The sequence below is a fragment of the Fistularia commersonii genome, chromosome 14, assembly GCF_037954325.1.
Source record: "Fistularia commersonii isolate RoL2024-O1a breed Wild chromosome 14, RoL_Fcom_v1.0, whole genome shotgun sequence".
Taxonomy (NCBI): Eukaryota; Metazoa; Chordata; class Actinopteri; order Syngnathiformes; family Fistulariidae; genus Fistularia; species Fistularia commersonii.
The window spans coordinates 16543625-16562629 of NC_141297.1; the positions used below are offsets into that span (position 1 = coordinate 16543625).

General features: G+C 40.4%; 1 protein-coding gene across 5 annotated transcripts in view; it reads left to right on the forward strand.

The window, feature by feature from the left end:
* Positions 1-19005, forward strand: part of atp2b3b (ATPase plasma membrane Ca2+ transporting 3b) — a 63543-nt gene that overhangs the window by 31444 nt on the left and 13094 nt on the right. For 2 of the 5 annotated variants that reach the window (XM_086160007.1, XM_086160009.1), the window contains 13 exons: positions 1832-1938; positions 2479-2554; positions 4664-4822; positions 5111-5290; positions 5604-5691; positions 6023-6129; positions 7791-7982; positions 9276-9489; positions 9868-10079; positions 12770-12877; positions 13024-13206; positions 16365-16524; positions 16780-16836. In XM_086160007.1, the coding sequence (XP_086016133.1) occupies positions 1832-1938; positions 2479-2554; positions 4664-4822; positions 5111-5290; positions 5604-5691; positions 6023-6129; positions 7791-7982; positions 9276-9489; positions 9868-10079; positions 12770-12877; positions 13024-13206; positions 16365-16524; positions 16780-16814 (1821 nt within the window). In that variant the 3' untranslated portion in view covers positions 16815-16836. The remainder of the gene's footprint in view (positions 1-1831; positions 1939-2478; positions 2555-4663; positions 4823-5110; positions 5291-5603; positions 5692-6022; positions 6130-7790; positions 7983-9275; positions 9490-9867; positions 10080-12769; positions 12878-13023; positions 13207-16364; positions 16525-16779; positions 16837-19005) is intronic. The other 3 variants (XM_086160005.1, XM_086160006.1, XM_086160008.1) reach the window with 2 other exon arrangements.

Here is a 19005-nt window from a genome sequence, read left to right on the forward strand (position 1 = left end):
TTTTGATTTTATCTCAAAAGCTCTGGTCATGGATTAAACTCTGCAAATGTCTCATTCCAAGCTGTTACTTAATATACAAGCTTATTGTCAGCTGGTAGCATCCATCCATCCATTTGCTGCCTCTTATCCTACCCTCAGGGTCAAGGGGGATGCTGGAGCCGATCCCCACTCTCATCTGGCGTGAGGCGGGGTACACCCTGGACTGGTTGTCACTCAATCGCAGGGCCACTTACAGACAGAAAGCCAACCATTCACTCACTCACTCATTTGAGGGTATTTTTCCCAATTTTGCTGGTAGCATCTAAATGCTAAATATATTACTGGAGCTGGGCAGCACAGTGGTGCAGTTGTTAGCGCTTCAGCTTCACAGCATAAAGGACCCTGTTTCCGACAGGGGGACCTTTCTGTGTGGAGTTTGCATGTTCTCCCAGTGTCTGTGTAAGATTCCTCTGGGTTCTGCGGTCTCCACCTACAGTCCAAAAACATGCGGCAGATAAATTTATTTCCCAATTAAGTGGTTTCCTAATTGATTAATTGGGAAACTGCCTAGAATGACATAGTGAGTGAATGTTGTCCGCCATTGTATGTGGCCCTGTGATTGATTGACTAGCGACCAGTCCAGGGTGTAGGGGCAGGATAAGCGGTAGAAGATGGATGGATGGATTACTGGAGCCTCCAGTTGTTAAAGCTGTCTCCTGAACTACCTTAAAAAATATTTATGTTATTTCCTAAAAATCCTAAAGACATTACATAAAGGCACAGATTTTTATCCCTGGTTTGATGAGTTGAAAATTAGCTGATAAAGTAACTTCTCATTTTAAGTGCAGTTATACAGAATGCATGAAGAAATTTTTCAAAAAAGGATTTCATTTTATTCTGTATTTGACACCCTAAAGGAATATTCTAACATTTAGAAAGCCGAACAAGTTTCTCTGCATCCAAACTCAATAATGCTCAAAGCTTTCCAGTTAAAAGTGACCTGTTTTCCAGCATTTGGTGCAAAATACCCTAACTTCCAGACTAAAATTCACTACTTTTTTCACATGCTTTGAAGACCAAGGCTTAAACAATGATACGGCTAATTTATGGATTTTTGGGGCTACATGCCGCCAAAACATTTAGCCTCGTCACACCAGACCAATGAAATTACCGTGAAATTCTGAGTCTGTTCAATTCTGACACTGAAGAAGACCACTTTAATAATTTTAGTGCATGGGAGGAAGATGAAGATAGCGATCAGCTGGAGTAGGACAAAGCGGGGATAGAAAATGGATGGATTGATGGACTTTCCTTCTGTCATTTATTGTTAATCTTTTTCAGCAGCCGTGTTAAAGGCACTGTTCGGAAAAAAACATTTCCAGTACATATTTTATGGATGTTACCAGTATGTATTTAATTAAAAGTTAAAGAAATGCTTCTGTGTAAATATGTCATGTTACAATGTGGACACCTGGAGCGTATAGACACGTGCGGGCTATGTATGTACGCATATATTCATTTAGTTACTTTAAGCTGATGGGGCTTATATTCAGGTGCAGTCAATAGTCCGGAAAACACGGGAATAAAAGCAGCACGTCACAATTTTTTATGAAGTGAGCATACAAGCCAACAAATAAGAAAGGATAAAATATGGTTTTAGTCAAACCTACCAGTCTGTTCATGCGTGTAATAAACAAGAAACTGCACATCTGTAGTTATCAATTTCGCTGTGTCGTCCTGGTGTTTTACCTTTAGCGATGACAGATAAAAGATAATATTTATTGTTGTTACCCAGTAAAGGTGTCCTCTCGGTGGTGCATCTTTCTAAATAACTCTCTTCATTTCCTCTCAGGTCTACACATTTAACTCAGTGCGTAAATCCATGAGCACAGTGATCAAACTGCCTGATGGCTCCTTTCGCCTCTACAGCAAAGGAGCGTCTGAGATCATGTTGAAAAAGTAAGTGTTGGTCAGGATCTGTCTATCTATCTATCTATCTATCTATCTATCTATCTATCTATCTATCTATCTATCTATCTATCTATCTATCTATCTATCTATCTATCTATCTATCTATCTATCTATCTATCTATCTATCTATCTATCTATCTATCTATCTATCTATCTATCTATCTATCTATCTATCTATCTATCTATCCATTCAACTACAAAGATGTGGTGGTCTGTCATTGCACTGTGATGCGATATTTGGGATTTTTGTTTGAATATTGAAAACTAACGCATGATTTTATAACCAGATACAAGTCACTTTCTATAGATATCTTGGAAAAAATTGGTGACTGATATAATAGAATACATGTTCCTGAATCAGGAAAAAATTGGAACCTCTTTGAATAGATTGGAAATATAGTGCTCTGACATATCAAGTAGTTAAGGAGCATGAAAATATTTCTCTATATTACCAAGCTTTAACTTTAGGAGATATGCTAGAACTTTCAGGGACTTTTTTATATGACTCTCTTCCATCCTGCTCCGCAGATGTTCCTACATCCTCGATGCCAGTTCAGAGCCTCGCAGCTTCCGCCCTCGTGATCGAGATGAAATGGTCAAGCAGGTGAGAGACACTAACTAAATTAGGCCAAACATTTTCAACCTTTCAGCTGCCAAATTAAAATTTCCTAAAATGAACCTTCTGTTCTTTCAACATGAGAATATTTTCCTTTGTTAAGCTAGATATTAAGTTCGGTTCAAATTCATTTATGTATATAGCCCCAACTAATAAGCGGGTCAAGATCAGATTTATAACAAAACAACACTCTTCCAGCAAGGACAAACTCCCTCTTACCAGGACGAGACCTTGAGTAGAATCTTACCTATAATTCATTCAGAAATAGAGATGTGAATTTCCCTTGTGGCCAAACTGCAGGAATCCATGTATGACCTGTCCCCATAGAATAAGAGCAAACTGAGAGAGAAGCAGCAGCTATAAAACTGAGGATACGTGTTTTTAAGACTTGATATGATTTGTGTGGTCTGATGATTTTTAACCAAAGCACAATGCCTTTTTTCTGACACTGAGTGTTAGATGCCCATTCTGCCTTTAGAAGAAGATTACACCTGAATGTGAGCTTTTCTTCTTACCATTAGGTTCCTTCAGGTTTAAGGAGAGCATTACTGTAAACAAATCTCATTAAACTAACTACGAAACACTGTGAAAAACCACCAGCATGACTGTTTCACTCTCTGCCATTGTCATCGTGCTGTCACTGCATTGCTGTTTTTTCTGTCAGATTCTAATATTGGTAGCATGTTTGGTGTGTGGGCGGGGCCGATTAATACTTTCTCAAAGTATGAAATGTCCTGGCCAGAAAGAACTTGTGTTGTACCGTTAACCCTGGGAGCAAGAAAAAAATTCTCACTTCTTACAGAATATGTAGAGGCCTCAGTGTTTGCTAGATTTAATGTAACACAATGATGAAAAGTGATTTTTCTGGATTTCAAATCATTATTAGCTGAATTATAGTCTTATGGCCGTTTTTGATTGACTTCAAGTCATTTGTCGCAATGTTACACTTGTTTTTTAGTAATGTTTCATGCTTTGGAGGCCAGTAATTTATTGTTGATTTGAGCTGGTTTAAAGGTATTGTCTTTGTAATAGAGTTTCACAGTAGTGCTGGCCAATCTTGTGCATTTAATGTGTTAAAACCTGCACCTTTGGTGACATGAAACACAGATAAGAGCACCATTGCAGCATCTTCAGACTCGATACACACCAAACATCTCCCAGAAAATCCAGAGGGAATCTTTCCCGAGCCCACATCATTGGGTGGGGCCTAACCGACGGCTGTTTCAGTGGTTCACAAAGCTTGTGCCGTGTCTCGTTACACAACTCGATTCTAGTTCAGTTACTGTGTTTGCATCCTGGCAGCATCCTGCCACTTCAGCTTCACATCACACTGTGTGTCATTTCCCCGCAGCTCATTTACACAGGAACCCCACAACAAATCATCAAAGGTCACCACACATTAACTTTGAAATGAATGAGGTCTGGGCCATGTGGAAAAAAATTAATATCACTTGGGTGTGGAAAACTTTCTCGCAAGCAACTTTTAGCTGATCAATATGTTGGTTTGAAATGCTTTTCAGGGGCATTTGTATATTGTTATTGTTTTTTTGATCATTGCTTTGTGGTATTTAGATAATTTTTTCTAGTGTTCAGATGATAGTGTGTGTTTTCAGATAATTTCTTACAGGCTTTAGGTCATTTCTAACTTAGGTATTTTTGCTCCAAGTACATCAGATATTTTTTAAATTATTTTATGAATTTTTTCCAAGCTTCATCGTAAAACCATGCTGTATTTTAGACTTTGAAAAAAAAATATGCGATGATTATTTTAAATGTATCCATCTGAAATTTTTATTGGGAAGTATTTAAAGTGTTGTTTAGATTTTTTTGATAAACATAATAATGACTAAAGTCATCAATCATTTTCTTGAGTACTTTCCTATTGGGTGAATTTTCTTGAATTTTGTTGCTTAGTTCTAGGTGAATTGTAGATTTTTGATTGTAATTATCGCCATATTACTCACAGTTATCCAAACTGAATAAATTAGCTGACAAAATCAGAATATATTTTTGTAGAGAGAGAGATTTGTACAAATAAGGTAGGTCCACCATTTTCAGAACTTTGTGTTGATACCAGCTGTGACAACTGATCACCAGGTGATTGAGCCGATGGCGTGCGAGGGGTTGAGAACCATCTGCATCGCATATCGTGACTTGCCATGCAACCCGGAGCCAGAGTGGGACAATGAGGCAGAAATTGTGACGGAGCTGACCTGCATTACTGTCGTTGGGATCGAGGATCCTGTGCGGCCTGAGGTACAACTGATCAACCACCAGATAGATCGGTTTGCAACAGAGATAGAGTAAATATGTGTCATTGGAGTTATGAAGAGTGCTTTCCCTTGACTTGCTGATATTCTGTACATTTTTCCTACCATTTAGACCTTGAACAGTCTCACTTGAGTGAGATTGTAACAGAAAATTAGAAAACACAAATAGAAAACTTAAGAGTATGTGACTTGGTGTGCAGAGGCTTGCATTCCCTCATGTATCAGATGAATCACTGTTTAAAGGTGAGTTTGCATGCAATTAAACGTCGTCCAGGTGCCTGAGGCCATCAGGAAGTGTCAGCGTGCTGGAATCACTGTGCGGATGGTGACAGGCGACAACATCAACACAGCCAGAGCCATCGCTGCCAAGTGCGGCATCATCCACCCTGGTGACGACTTCATCTGTCTGGAGGGCAAAGACTTCAACCGACGAATCAGGAACGAGAAGGGCGAGGTGAGTCTCATGTATTCCAGCTGACGTTTTCTCATGAGTGTCAATACACTGGAAGTACAAATCCAGCGTCATTTGATCAAGAACGCAGAACATAACACAAAGATCCAAAAACACAAAGTATAAGTAACACATTTTTTTGGATGCGTTCGTGTATCCATGATATCACTCTATGTATACATGTCTATTACAGATTTCTAAAAATGTGATGAAATCACTATATAAGTGTAGACCATTCATCATTACAATACATTTTAAGCTGCAAGAAAAACCCTGGATATCTAATTTCATACTCCCCTTTTTTGTCTCGATGCAGATTGAACAGGAACGTATTGACAAGATTTGGCCCAAACTACGCGTTTTGGCTCGGTCCTCACCCACCGACAAACACACACTGGTCAAAGGTGAGTATATAAATATATACATACATATATACATAGGTGTATGTATATGTACACGCACACACACACACACACACACACACACACACACACACACACACACACACACACACATATATATCTAGATAGATAGATAGATAGATTGTAGATAGACAGATAAATTGACTACTTGCCTTTATTGTATTAAGCTCTTTGTGTTACATTTTACATTGCTGCAAAGGGTCCAATACAAGTATGAATGATTTATCACGAATTGCAGCTCCTTGTGTATTAAAGTTCCACTTGTTCAAATAATTTGAAATGTTGTGTCTTTGTCCTTCCTGTGTGTGCCCAGGCATCATTGACAGTAACGTCATAGAACAGAGGCAGGTTGTTGCAGTAACAGGGGATGGAACCAATGACGGACCAGCTTTAAAGAAGGCAGATGTTGGCTTTGCCATGGTAAAACATATCATTCAATATCACTATTTATTTGATGTTTTAAACTTTACCTGTTTAAGTAATGTCCCAATTCAGACGAACATCAAACTCCATCACTGGTTTCAGACTCAGACTTAATTGCTCATTAAATGAACATAAAATGGAATTTATCTCCCGCACTAAAATTAATAGACACACCATCAGAAACAGTTCAAAGTAGTAAGCAGCACATTATATTGTAGTTGTGTAGAATTACAGTGTAGTTGTGCAGAACTATAAATCTGCATCGTTCATTAAAAGTATGAAAAACATCAGTGCAAGAAAATTCATTAGATGGTCATAGATGTATTTTTTTACTGCCCAAAATGTGTGTGTGTGTGTGTGTTTGTTTGTGTGTGTGTGTGTGTGTGTGTCTGTGCATGTGTGTTGGTGTGTCGGTGTGTGTGTGTGTCAGAGAGAGAGAGCGAGAGAGAGCGAGAGAGAGAGAGAGAGAGAGAGAGAGAGATCAGATCAGATCAGATCAGATTAGATCGATCATGAACTGATCACGATCATTGATAGATCACTCGTGAATGTTAACAAATCCATAGACCAGGGGAATTAAGACCTGAACACACATTTTATTTTCTTATGATATGCCTCGTGTACAAGGTTGACCTTTGACCCTCTTGTGTTGTTGGAATTCAACTTTTTATCCTCTTATACATACATTCTTTGTTTATGAGCGATTTCTTTCCTGTACATGAGCTGACACCTGTCACTGTGATTTTACTAATTTACATAACGGGCTGGAATATTTTATTAATGACGAATTCCTCAAATAAAAATATAATATTAAATTTATTAGATTGTTTTATTAATGACGATCTCATGCTACAGTATTAGTTTGGTGTGTTACCACACCTCTACTCATCACACCTCCTTGAATTTCTTGCGCTGAATGTAGTTTAAAAAAAATATATATATATGGGGCATATTTGAAAGTGCTGTAGCCATGGTGTTGATATAGTCAAGTACTGTATAATTAAGGCTGTAATTGATAAAGGTATAATAATGAATTTGATAAGTTACCTGCCAAAAATATGTACTTTCTGGTAGACAACAAAAACCTTTGCAGATAAGGAAAAGAAGCAAAATAACAGTTTGTTAAGTCTGTTCTGGACTTAACAAACTTCAGTCCAGAACAGACTGAACTTAAGTTTGTAATGTAGCATCAGCTGCATATCCAGAACACTATACAGTCAATATCGTATCACTTTGTAATTTTCTGAATCTGTATGTCTGTTTGTCAGTTATTTAACCCTAGAACACTAACGTCGGGTGATTTTCACCCACACAATCCTTGTCAATTCTTCTCTGAGTTTTATGGGTCCTTGGGTAGCTTCAGGCTGCTCACTGATGTTATTAATTGCATGTTTGTTTCCCTCCTCCCATCGGCCCATCTATAAATTGATGAAAACTGTATTTTATCCAGGATATTGTATTGGGTAAAATGTACCCGACGTTAGTGATGGTGTTACTTATTTTAACGTTAGTGTTCTAGGGTTTTAAAATGTATTGAGTGTTGGTTTCGATTTGTAGATACCAGCTCGACACCAGATCTTTTCACTATTTAGCCAAAGAGATGTAGTCAAATTGAGCAGTTACCTTACAGTCTGCCCACCACAACCCCCATCCTCCAGGGTATCGCGGGGACAGACGTGGCTAAAGAGGCTTCAGACATTATCTTGACTGATGACAACTTCAGCAGTATTGTTAAGGCTGTGATGTGGGGACGGAACGTCTATGACAGCATCTCGAAGTTCCTGCAGTTCCAGCTCACAGTCAATGTGGTGGCAGTCATTGTGGCCTTCACTGGAGCCTGCATCACTCAGGTGGGCATACACAAACGCACACGCTGTCTTCTCTTCAGAAAAGACTCAGCATCTTCAGAAGTTGCCGAAGCTCAGCTGAATTGCTTTTCATGGATGTACTGACAATGTACTGGCATTGCTGGGAGTGATGACAGTTGACAGGAAGTGACATGGGTTATTCCTGTTGGCTGACTACATGATGTTCTGATTTGGGATGAAAAAGGCTTCTAGCCATCATAAGTAGTCACACTGTCATGGTGGATACTGGGGGTCACACGACAGTATTAAAATAAAAAAAACGCCACACTGTGCAAAGAGCCACTGTGAGCATTTGATATACTTACAAGAATTGAATGATCAAACTATCATGTAAAATCAATATACAAAGATACTGCATTAAAGATATTTAAAAGAGTCATTGAAATATTCTGTAGATACTTATGTTTACACTTGACAGAGTAAGGTACTAGCCCCAGCTTGTAATTGCAACGTAATTCTGTAATCTATGAATGAAAAGGAATTAAGGCGGTTTGGGGCAGTACACGGTCTGACATTTCCAAAATGATGCTGCACTGTCATAACTGGTCTACAAGCCACTTTAATGATGTGATTGCAATCACAATTGAGTTTTAACATCATTTGATGATTGTTTATAATTATAAATATTTCTGGTGAAGCTCATCAGAAAACGCTGTTTGCATGCATTGAGTGTGTCATTTTCTGAGTTTTGTCTTGGTTAATAAACATTGTCAGTCAGCCCATTTAGCTGGACAGTAATAATCCATTATAAACTCATTAAGACCAGAGTCAGATTAAGACATTGCTTTTTAAATAGCATTTTCCCATTAGTAGATTATGACCTGCTGTCTGAGAATTTGTAAATTTGCAGGACACAACTTATGACAGTAAGACTGCTGGACGACGCATGCTTCCAGACTATAGCTTCATAATTCATTTACAGCCAAAAAGATGACGGATCTGCGGGTTCTTCGTGGTGGCCAGAAGGTTCTCTGATCTACATGAAAATAACAGACTTCCTATTAAGTAGACATTTGAAATCTACCCACTGATGCTTCATTCACTACTTTTGAAATTTCCTGTGGGACAGGATTTACCAGATTTAATAATCATGGGAAACAACAATCAGACTCCGTCATTCATTCACTTTATTCCCAGTGGAGAGGACATTAATCCACACTCTGACAAGCTTGTCGAATACCGATAGATACAGACTACTGACTTGTTGCAAGGGCTAATATTCTTTGATTTTTCATACTGTGTTATACAAGGCACAACGTATGTGTCATTGTGCAGGACTCTCCGCTGAAGGCAGTGCAGATGCTGTGGGTGAATCTGATCATGGACACGTTTGCGTCCCTGGCTCTGGCCACAGAGCCCCCCACTGAGGCCCTGTTGCTACGGAAACCCTATGGACGCAACAACCCGCTCATTTCCCTTACCATGATGAAGAACATCCTTGGACACGGAGTATACCAACTGGTCATCATCTTCACGTTGCTTTTCATAGGTTGGTGCACAGTCACGCTTACATACACACACGCCACTGAAGCTAGATTGTGACTGTGGATTTTTACCCCCCCCCCCCGGTTTTATTTTAGTTTTAGACCTTTAGACTCTGATTTTGTTGCCAATTTATGTGCTCAACGGCTAAAACTTGTTTTATGTACATTCTAGGTGTAATATCACAGATTTTTCTCTTTTTGTGATAGTTTTCAATATCACTGTGCCAGATAAATGTCTGGGATTCATGAATTGAACAAAAGTTTAAAATCTCTAATTCTGGTTCTGATCAGCTTGAACTGCTAAGCTACCACGTGTGATAGATGTAAACAAATAAATATTGCCATTGACTTCATTCATGCCTCCTTTTATTGTACGTTTTCAGGGGAGCGCATGTTCAACATCGACAGTGGCCGCAACGCTCCCCTTCATTCCCCGCCATCAGAGCATTACACCATCATCTTCAACACCTTCGTCCTCATGCAGCTCTTCAATGAGATCAACGCTCGCAAGATCCACGGGGAGAGGAACGTGTTCGATGGCATTTTCGCCAACCCCATCTTCTGCACCATTGTACTGGGTACTTTTGCAGTGCAGGTGGGGTTTTATAGATTTGTTTTACTGGATTTGCTTTCAGTTAGTGATGAGATGAAATTAAGTTTTACTTGAACTTAACTCAGTCAAGACAAGTTGATAACTGCCAACTTACAGAGCTTTAAACCCAAACCACATTGGCATCATGTCAGTCAGTGTTCTCCCCTATAAGGCAGTATATTTCATGATGTGTTTCAAACAATATATCTTGAGAACTAAGACCTCAAGTCCCTGATTTCAACAAGGTTAGACTGCATCGCTTTTATTTCACCATTCAAGTAACAAAATTGTATTCAGAACTCCAAAGACATTGACAGCATAATCTCTAGAGAATTTGTCCACTTCTAGTTAAGGGGTTTACAGAGTAATTGCTCTTATACAGCACTAGTGAAACATTTATGTTTGAATTTCACCATTTATTTTTGAGAGAAAATGCTCAATAACTACGAACTATTTAAGATGACAGTGAAGGCAGTGTATGTGCGTGTATTTTGAGTGTGTTTGTTCTGGTTCTGGTATACCACCAGCAATGATAGGTAAAGTCAAGGCTTTCAGCAGGACATGTTATGTTTTATATACTGTGAATCATGTAGCCCGCAGTGTAAACCAGTCAGCACTGCGGTCCACGATAAGCCGAGGAGGAGGGAGTATTTATCTAGTTGCGGGGGAGTTAGGTCAGTACAGCCACACCTTCTCTCCTTTCTTTGAAGGCAGCGGTTTAGCAATGACCCCTTGACCTGTTTCGTTTTGAGGTGTGGATCAGTGTGTTGCCCTTGCACGCAGAAACTTGTTTTATAGGTTTCTTGGTGTCTTCATCTAGAACAGTTAATAGTGTCCACCAGCTGCTTCCCACTGATCCTGTAACTGTACTCACCTCTGTGGAGGATTCTGGGAAACTGAGTCCTTCAGGTACTGAGATACTCATGAAAATAACTGGAGCCCCAGCATGTTGATATTGTTTTGCGTGGACTAATCATGTAATGCGAACTGAATCATCCACATGGGCTTTATAAGCTGATATTGAGCATCTCTGGTTCTCTGAACCTTTGATGCGCTTACGGTCTTGGAGAACAGACGAAGTAGTTCACAGTGTCAGGAAATGAAATTACTGGCAGAATTTTATTACGCTGTAACAATTCTGAGACAAAGGAGCAGCCTGTACGGATCCTTGCTGCCTATTAACTTTAATTTCTCAAAATATCACACAAAATCCTGTTTACTGAGTTCTCCCTCTTACATTTTAACAGCATCAATGTGTTTGATTGAACAATTTCTTGGTATATAATTCATGTTGGCATCTTGGTATCTTCAACTTGCCATTGAATGGGGAGACTTGAAAAAAGCATTGTCTGCAATGATGATTGTAAAGCCAGACTTGTTGGAGTCAGTAATAAATACATAGCGCCAATATTGTCATCCGACAGTCTGAGTCTTAATTTAACCAACGGGAGGTTCTTTTCTTGTTCCACTCATAGCAAATGCGACAGAGATGCAGTGAAGTGAGTGTTTCAAGAATAGAGAGAAGACAAGTAAACAAAAACAGAGTGAGGGATGGAGTGGGAAGAGCTCAGTGCCGGTTTACTCTCTGGGGGAGAAACAAGAGGAGAAAGAGCTGGAAGGAGGTGCAGTGATTTGGACTGTGACAGCAAATAAAGAGACACTTTGAAAGCAAGAGATGACAGATAGCAGCTTCATAGAGATGGGCTAGAGGGAGAAGGGCATAAGAAAGGACAGATTTATTTTCTCTAAAGAAAAATGTCACTGTATGTGATAGACTTTTGCATATTCTTCATCAGGTTTATGACTGTTTGTATCAGGATGAAATAGCCCTTGTTCTTGCTGCAAATTATCATGTTTCTGTTTAAAGTGTTTCACCATATCTGTTATTGAAGTGACACACAGAGGAAATGTTGAAATTGGCTCCGGCAGATGATGATCGAGATACGAGTGTGTATGATCGTATGAATGTGTGTGAAAGGGGGGGGGGGGGGTGCTGTGTATCAGGAAAGTGACAAAGCTTGTCTCCACCTAACAACAAATTGCAAATCTAAATGCTTTTTGATGCCACTTTTCATTGTATCTTTATACATCTGTGTGCAGTTACATTACTGCCTTTCTACAGCCATCCATCCCCCACTACAACTGGGCAGCCTTCGTTCATACAATTAACTTGGTTTTTCTAAACCAAAATCTAAAATATAGGTTTTATGTAAACTTAACATAATCTTATTTACAGAATTGTGAAAAGACAGCAAATAGATATTTGCAATAAAATGGTGCTGTTACATTGTTCAAATTTTTGAGTTTTTCAATGTCTAAATATTCCAATATTCGGTGGACCGTTTTATCCAGAATCACTTACATCTAAGAGTTAACGTGACACAGTGGGATCAAGTCAGAAACAACATGACGCAGCTGGTCTTTGTTATTAGTCACCTGCCTTTTTATCCTAAAGGTCAAAACAAAGCCAGGCCACAGAAGCTCTTCAGGGTGTGTCTGTCCTGGAACTGCAATAACACCTAAAATACTGCATCGGTACACAGTACTTTCAAATGTTTGTTTAGCTATGTCATTTCTTGCCCTTCTGTTAACTGTGTGATTGCGATTTGCATCAGTTGGCGAATGCAGCTGGTTGCTATTCTGAAGTAAACTGGTTTGTCCCTCATCACCCTGCCTCTGTTTCTGTGCTGCAGATTGTGATCGTGCAGTGGGGAGGGAAGCCCTTCAGCTGTGCTCCACTCAACATGGAGCAGTGGCTCTGGTGTCTGTTTGTGGGCGTTGGAGAGCTGCTCTGGGGGCAGGTAAGCCCTCTTCAGTCCCCCCGGGTCAAATCAAGCTCACCACAGAAAGGGTTGGGTGCTCGAGCTTCGCCCGAGGCGGGGGGGATTTTTACATTTTATTCAGACAGGTAATAAATGGGGAATAAATTAATAAATCTGACCACCAGGTGATTGCCACTGTGCCAGCGGAGCGACTGCCATGTCTGAAGGAGGCGGGACTCGGTCTGGAGCCAGGAGAGGAGGAGGGAGAGGAGCTAGCGGAGGACGAAGAGGAAATTGACTGTGCTGAGAGGGAGCTCCGCCGCGGACAGATTCTCTGGTTCAGAGGCCTGAACCGCATTCAGACCCAGGTATTGTTTAACCTGCCTCTAACAGCAAACTACCTTTGCTCCAGGGTTGATACAGGTTTCTACCCTAAACTGACTTTTCTCAGAGCCAGGATATAAACACACTGTTTGCACAAGGTGATTAGGGTGTTAAACATGAACAAATGAAAGCCAAGCATGTCTCAAGAACATGATGAAATGCATATTATTTTCAGAGTTTCTCCACTCCAGAGCTGTGTAGCACTGCTATCTGCTTTACATGCTGACAAACAACTCTTACTGTCAGTCAGATTCAGTTAATCACTCTCTCCCCTTTGATTGTTGTAGAAAAGTGCCTCATTTTTTTCCTCATTCAAACCAAGTCAGTCTTTCTCTGTTCTTTTTCTGCTTAATGTTGTCTTGTGCCAAACAGAATGAGTGAAATTTTAATTTCTTTCCAACACTGCCACCATCCCTGCTCTGCTTGTGACAGGGGCTTTCTCTGACTGGTGATATTTTGTCTTTTGCGTGTGTGTGTGTGTGTGTCTGTGTGTGTGTGTGTGTGTGTGTGTGTGTGTGTGTTTATGCCGTGGGTACAGGATAAAGCTAGGTAAAGAGGCTGCTGACTTTTTTGATTGTTGTGACGGGTAGATTCTTGCACCGGCTGCTGTGGGACTCGTCAGTCAACATGAATGTGCCTGTGAGCAGCATTAGAGAGGAAGACTCTCTACTCAAGTGCCTGACTTATTTTTTTATTACTGACAATCGGCCTGAGTGTGTGGGACACAACTGCACAAACATACACACTGCGTCTGAAAACACATGCTTTTTATCATCACAGTTTTTATTACCTCCATTTGTCCATGTGTTCTTTCTTGTTAACTGAAGGCCTTGAAAGTCTTTTTCAACCAAATGTCGACTTGTTCTAAAGGTCAAATTAAACACTGTCACAAAGGATAATGATAAATAAGGTGCAGAACAATATGGAGAAATACCAGATGAAATAAATTCTAAAAAGTAATAAAGGACAGAAATTGATATAAAATCTTTCTGAATCAGTGGTTTCCATTTATGCCACTAAATTCCATGAATGTCAACACCACTTACATTGTGTTTTTTTTGCATTTGGATAAATATCATTTGAAAGGTCAACTCAACCAGAAACTCAAAGGTAGAATTTTCTCTCTTTAAATGCACTGTTCAAGAAAGAGAGAGGAGGCCCGCTTGAGGAGGCATAGTGGAGAACACACTGATGTGTCCTTTGCTGGAGTCTTCCTGCACTAATCAATGTTGCATGGCTGTCAGGTTAGACACAGGAGTGATAGATTTTTGTGCTTGAAGCTATTTACAATATCCCTTTATTTTTAACTTTTTTTATTTATTTTATTTTTATTTTATTTTACCTTTATGCTATATATATTTCTATTTCATATCATTATAGATGTTGGGTATTTGCGATTTTAGGTTACTATGCTAACCCTTGTGCCCTCAAGGCACTTGTATTCTCTAGAAAAGAGTGTAGAAATGATGGAGTCACTCTGAATTGTTCATTCAGTTTTATAGCCCCACGAGAATTGAAATAAATACAAAAACAAACAACTAAAGGTCACGGGGCCATAGATGAGCCTATTGTTAAATATATTAGTTAAAACAAGCCACCATTACTGAACTGTATTCTGTAGGATCAGCCCAGGGTGTTCCCTACATGTGGAATTCATTCTGACTCCATTAGAGGGCTGTTATTTTGCACCAAGTCCATTATTTTGATGTGTCACTGCAGCTTACTTAGCAAATGAAATGACAGAGTGGAACTGGAGTCGTGCAAAAATGACAAGAACTGGTATTTGAGAGGAGCACTTTGTTGTATCAGAGGTGATATGAGGTGGTAGTGCAACATTCCTTTTCCAGGCATCATACTACTCATGAGTGTTCCCATAATTCTGTGGTTGATGGATTCCTGAAGCTACAAGAACTCATTAAAATTAGACTACCGTTTTCGTTGAGAAAATTCACATTACAGGCACATTTATAGTAGAGTAAGTTTATTTATTGCCTTTAACTTATAATAGTTCAACTACTGGAAGTATTATCCTACCATCACATTACCATTTCAGTGATAACATATCTATTTAGTTTTAAATTTCATTCCCCTGATGCTTCTAGATTTTTCATTTCCTTTAAATATTTGTAGTATGTCTTCAGTAACAAGCAACATCAGAGCTCCCGACACTGGAGTTTGAGAATAATGAGGGAAATCAATGTCTGATCAGCACTGACTTTTAAGTTGCCATCATATTTCTTTTCTTTTTGATTTCTTACTATTCTATTCTGCTTGCCGTCAGACTGTTTTCTTGGACTGGTTGCCCTTAATAAGCAAAATATACATAACTTCTTTAGTAAATAATAAGGGACATTATTTACGTTTGGTTTAACATATGTAGTTTTCATGTGAATCATTCCTTTGTTTATCTTTTCTTAGGCTTTTTGGTTTGTATTGTATTTTCTGTATCCAGACCAATCTTGCCAGCTAAAATTCCAACTTTACTATGGAGATTTGTACGATCCATCTCCTGTGTCCCATTTCCAACTATTTCAGTTGATTCAAATGAGAGAAGATGACAGGTGCTAAGGTCCGTCTTGAAAGACAAACATCCCTGCTGGATTTTGTATTGTATTTGTAATCTGTTGAGTTTCTAAGTCTCCAGGCCTCACCTCATCTCCTGTTTATCTAATTGGTTGTTCTGACTCACCGGTCCTCTGTGATTAATTGTTGTATAATGCGATCACTTTTAGGTGGAGATTATTGTGTCCGTAGCAATGTTTCATCAGTGGTAACTGTTAAAGCCCAGTGGAAACCTGAAATCAGTTGAGGGTGAATAATTTAACCTTGAGATTTGCTCAAGGTTGCTTTATTGCTTTATTTTAATTTTTTTATTTTTTTGAAAATATTGTTCTCAGCCCTACAGACATTTGTAGTGGCGATGCCTCACAGGAAACGACTTTGCTTTTTGCTGTGAGTAGTGTGTCCAATGTGATTCATACCACCAGGCACAGAGATGTCCCAAACATGTTGGGTCTATAGTGTGTGATTTCAGACGCAGTAACGCACACACACACACACACACACACACACAGACAAGGTCACACTCAGACCAGCCCCCCCTGCCCTCACTGAGTGCCACTGTTTTTTGTCTGTCCTGCAGATGGAGGTAGTGAGCACGTTCAAGCGAAGTGGTTCGTTTCAGGGAGCCGTGAGACGGCGCTCGTCTGTGCTCAGTCAGCTCCACGACGTAAACACTATATCTACCCCCTCTCACGTAGCTCTCTCCACTGCAACAGCCAATACCAGCCCAGCCCCCGGGAGTGAGTCCGCCGAAAGCATGCACCCACATCCACATACCTGCACACACACAACAACCTTCTCTCTGTCATATCCAAACACACTCTACTGCACAGCACATGGGTTCTAGTATTTTACTCTCTATGGTCATGTTCCCTCCAGCTCGCTCGCTGCCTGGTTGTGAGTGCTTGTGCGTGCACCCCTGTGTGGGTGTGCGTGTTTGCAGGTGTGCGAGTGTGCATATCTCCTCTGTTTTTTTCTCTTGTCCTTTCAAACAGCCCCAGTCCAGACCAGCGGTACAAGTCTGCTCTGATCTGGTCCAGTCCCAGTCCAAAGTGTGTTCTGTTGTTGTGTGTTGGTTGGTGAAGGGGGGGAGGGGAAACTCACCGCTCCCTCTCTGGCAAATGTGGGTGATGATACATTTCAAAATCAGCTTTTACAGGACAAGGAGAAATTCTAGGCAATGATAATTTGGCTTGGAGGCAAAGATCCATCCCCACATACGGACAGCGAGTGACAGCCCCCTTTTCCCTATGTGTTATTTCCTGTTTGTGAATAAGGTCAAGCGGGTTGAACCCTGCGATAATAAGATGAAGGAAATGTTCTTTTTTGTATCAAGAAATGAATCATACATCTTAGAATATGACTCGATTTACCTGCCATCATGCACAATTCCCAATTCTCTAAACTGTAAACCTTCGAGTATAAAAGCCCCATAACAAAAAAACTCTTTCCTCTGCTCCTCTGACTCTTCTTTTGCAAATGTTAATTGTTGTAACAGAATTTCCAGCTCCGATGTCACACGTTTGGCTTCCAAAAAGTCCAGTTCTGATTTCTAACTTTCTCTCTGTCTTTCTTTCCAATGTGGCTCTTTCCTCCTTCCTGCATATTTTTGAGACATTACAGGTTGCTCCAAGTCAACAGATATAATCTGCAAAATGTCTTCTTATTGTTCATCATAAGTAGATGTGTTCTGTTGTTGAGGTATTTAGATTCAACCAGATCTAAATACAGGCTCATGTGTAGCACACTGATAAGATTTTTTTAGTAGATTTCTCCTCATTTCTACCCTCTTATTCAACATTGTGTTTGTCATCCCTTTCTGTCATCCTTCCATCTCCTGAGTAGCGTAGCACTGCCCCTCATGTTTTTTCTTGATTTCTCTGTGTGTCAGTTCTGGGCGCGTCTGTGTTTGTGTGGACGCCTGCTATTCAAAAGCCTTAGCTGAAGCTTAGTGTCTGTCAGTGTGCGAGTGTGTAAACATGTGCGTCTGTGTTCAGGTGTGCGTGCGTGCGTGAGTGTGTGTGCATGCCCGGTTGTGCTGTCTTCTCATTTGACCGTCTCCATCATTCTCCTCAGTTGCTTCTCCCTATCTTTACCTCCTTGCTCCTTTGTGTCCATTCCTTCCTCTTCCCATTTCACGCAGCCCTCCTCCTAGCCTCCTCACATTGCTCCATCACCTGTAGGTGTAGATTCCGACGCTTCTGTCTCATCGATTACTGTAAAGATGCCAAAACCTTAGCTCAAGTACTTTGGACAGGCATCCTTTTTGCCATCATTTGGCATCAGGATGGTAATATATCAGCTTTGAAAGTCTGAGCAAAGCACTTTGTAACAATTTTCGTTCACTCCCTGAAGGGCTAATGTGTTGTCTGAACCTAACCAACCTCATAAAAGGTGGCTGGGTTGAGATGGCAGGAGTACTTGGTTAGGGCTAAGGTTGATCTATGGTTAGTGTTGTGTGTCTGGTGTTTGTGGTAGAGAGAGTGTGTGCTACCAGGACACTGATTTGTGCTGTTTTTCTTAGCCAAATCACAATTTTTTTATACTTCACCATTGAGCTTTGCCAAAGCAAAAAACTACAAGGTGTGGAGCTCATAGCGGACCCTCTGCAGACCTAGTTCGTAACCATGCACTCCAAAAAGAAAAAAATCAAAAACACAGCCGCAGGTGTGTACAAGCGTAGCTCCTTGGCAACACAACTCACTGGTGATTTTTAGATAATTAAGACATTATGATTTGGCTTAAGATAGTACAAATAAATGCTGAATGCTTTATTTGACATAGCACATTGCCATTGCGTGCAGTCAGTGGCACCAACAAAAAGGACTTCTCTAAACACAGTCATGGGGGTGGGGGAGGTTGGCCAGGCGGAAGGCACTAGCATACACCAATGGGTGAGAAGCCTGTTCTGGGATGGGTAGCTTGGCGGAAGGTGCTGGCACACACTGATGAGGAAAGAAACCCGGTCGAGGCAGGCAGCAAGCACTACCATTCACTGAAGTCGTTGCGGGATCGGCGGTTAGCACATACCCCGATGAGAGAAAGCCCCTTTGGGTTACTGGTGGCCATGCAAGAGGCACTGTCGTACACGACAAGGGCCTGGTCAGGATGAGCAGCCAGGCAAAAAAAGTGCTGGCGCATACGGAAGGGAGCTAATGGGGAGGGCCGGTGTTGGCGACAGAAGGAAATTTACAAATGACCTGACAACCAGCGAGACCCAA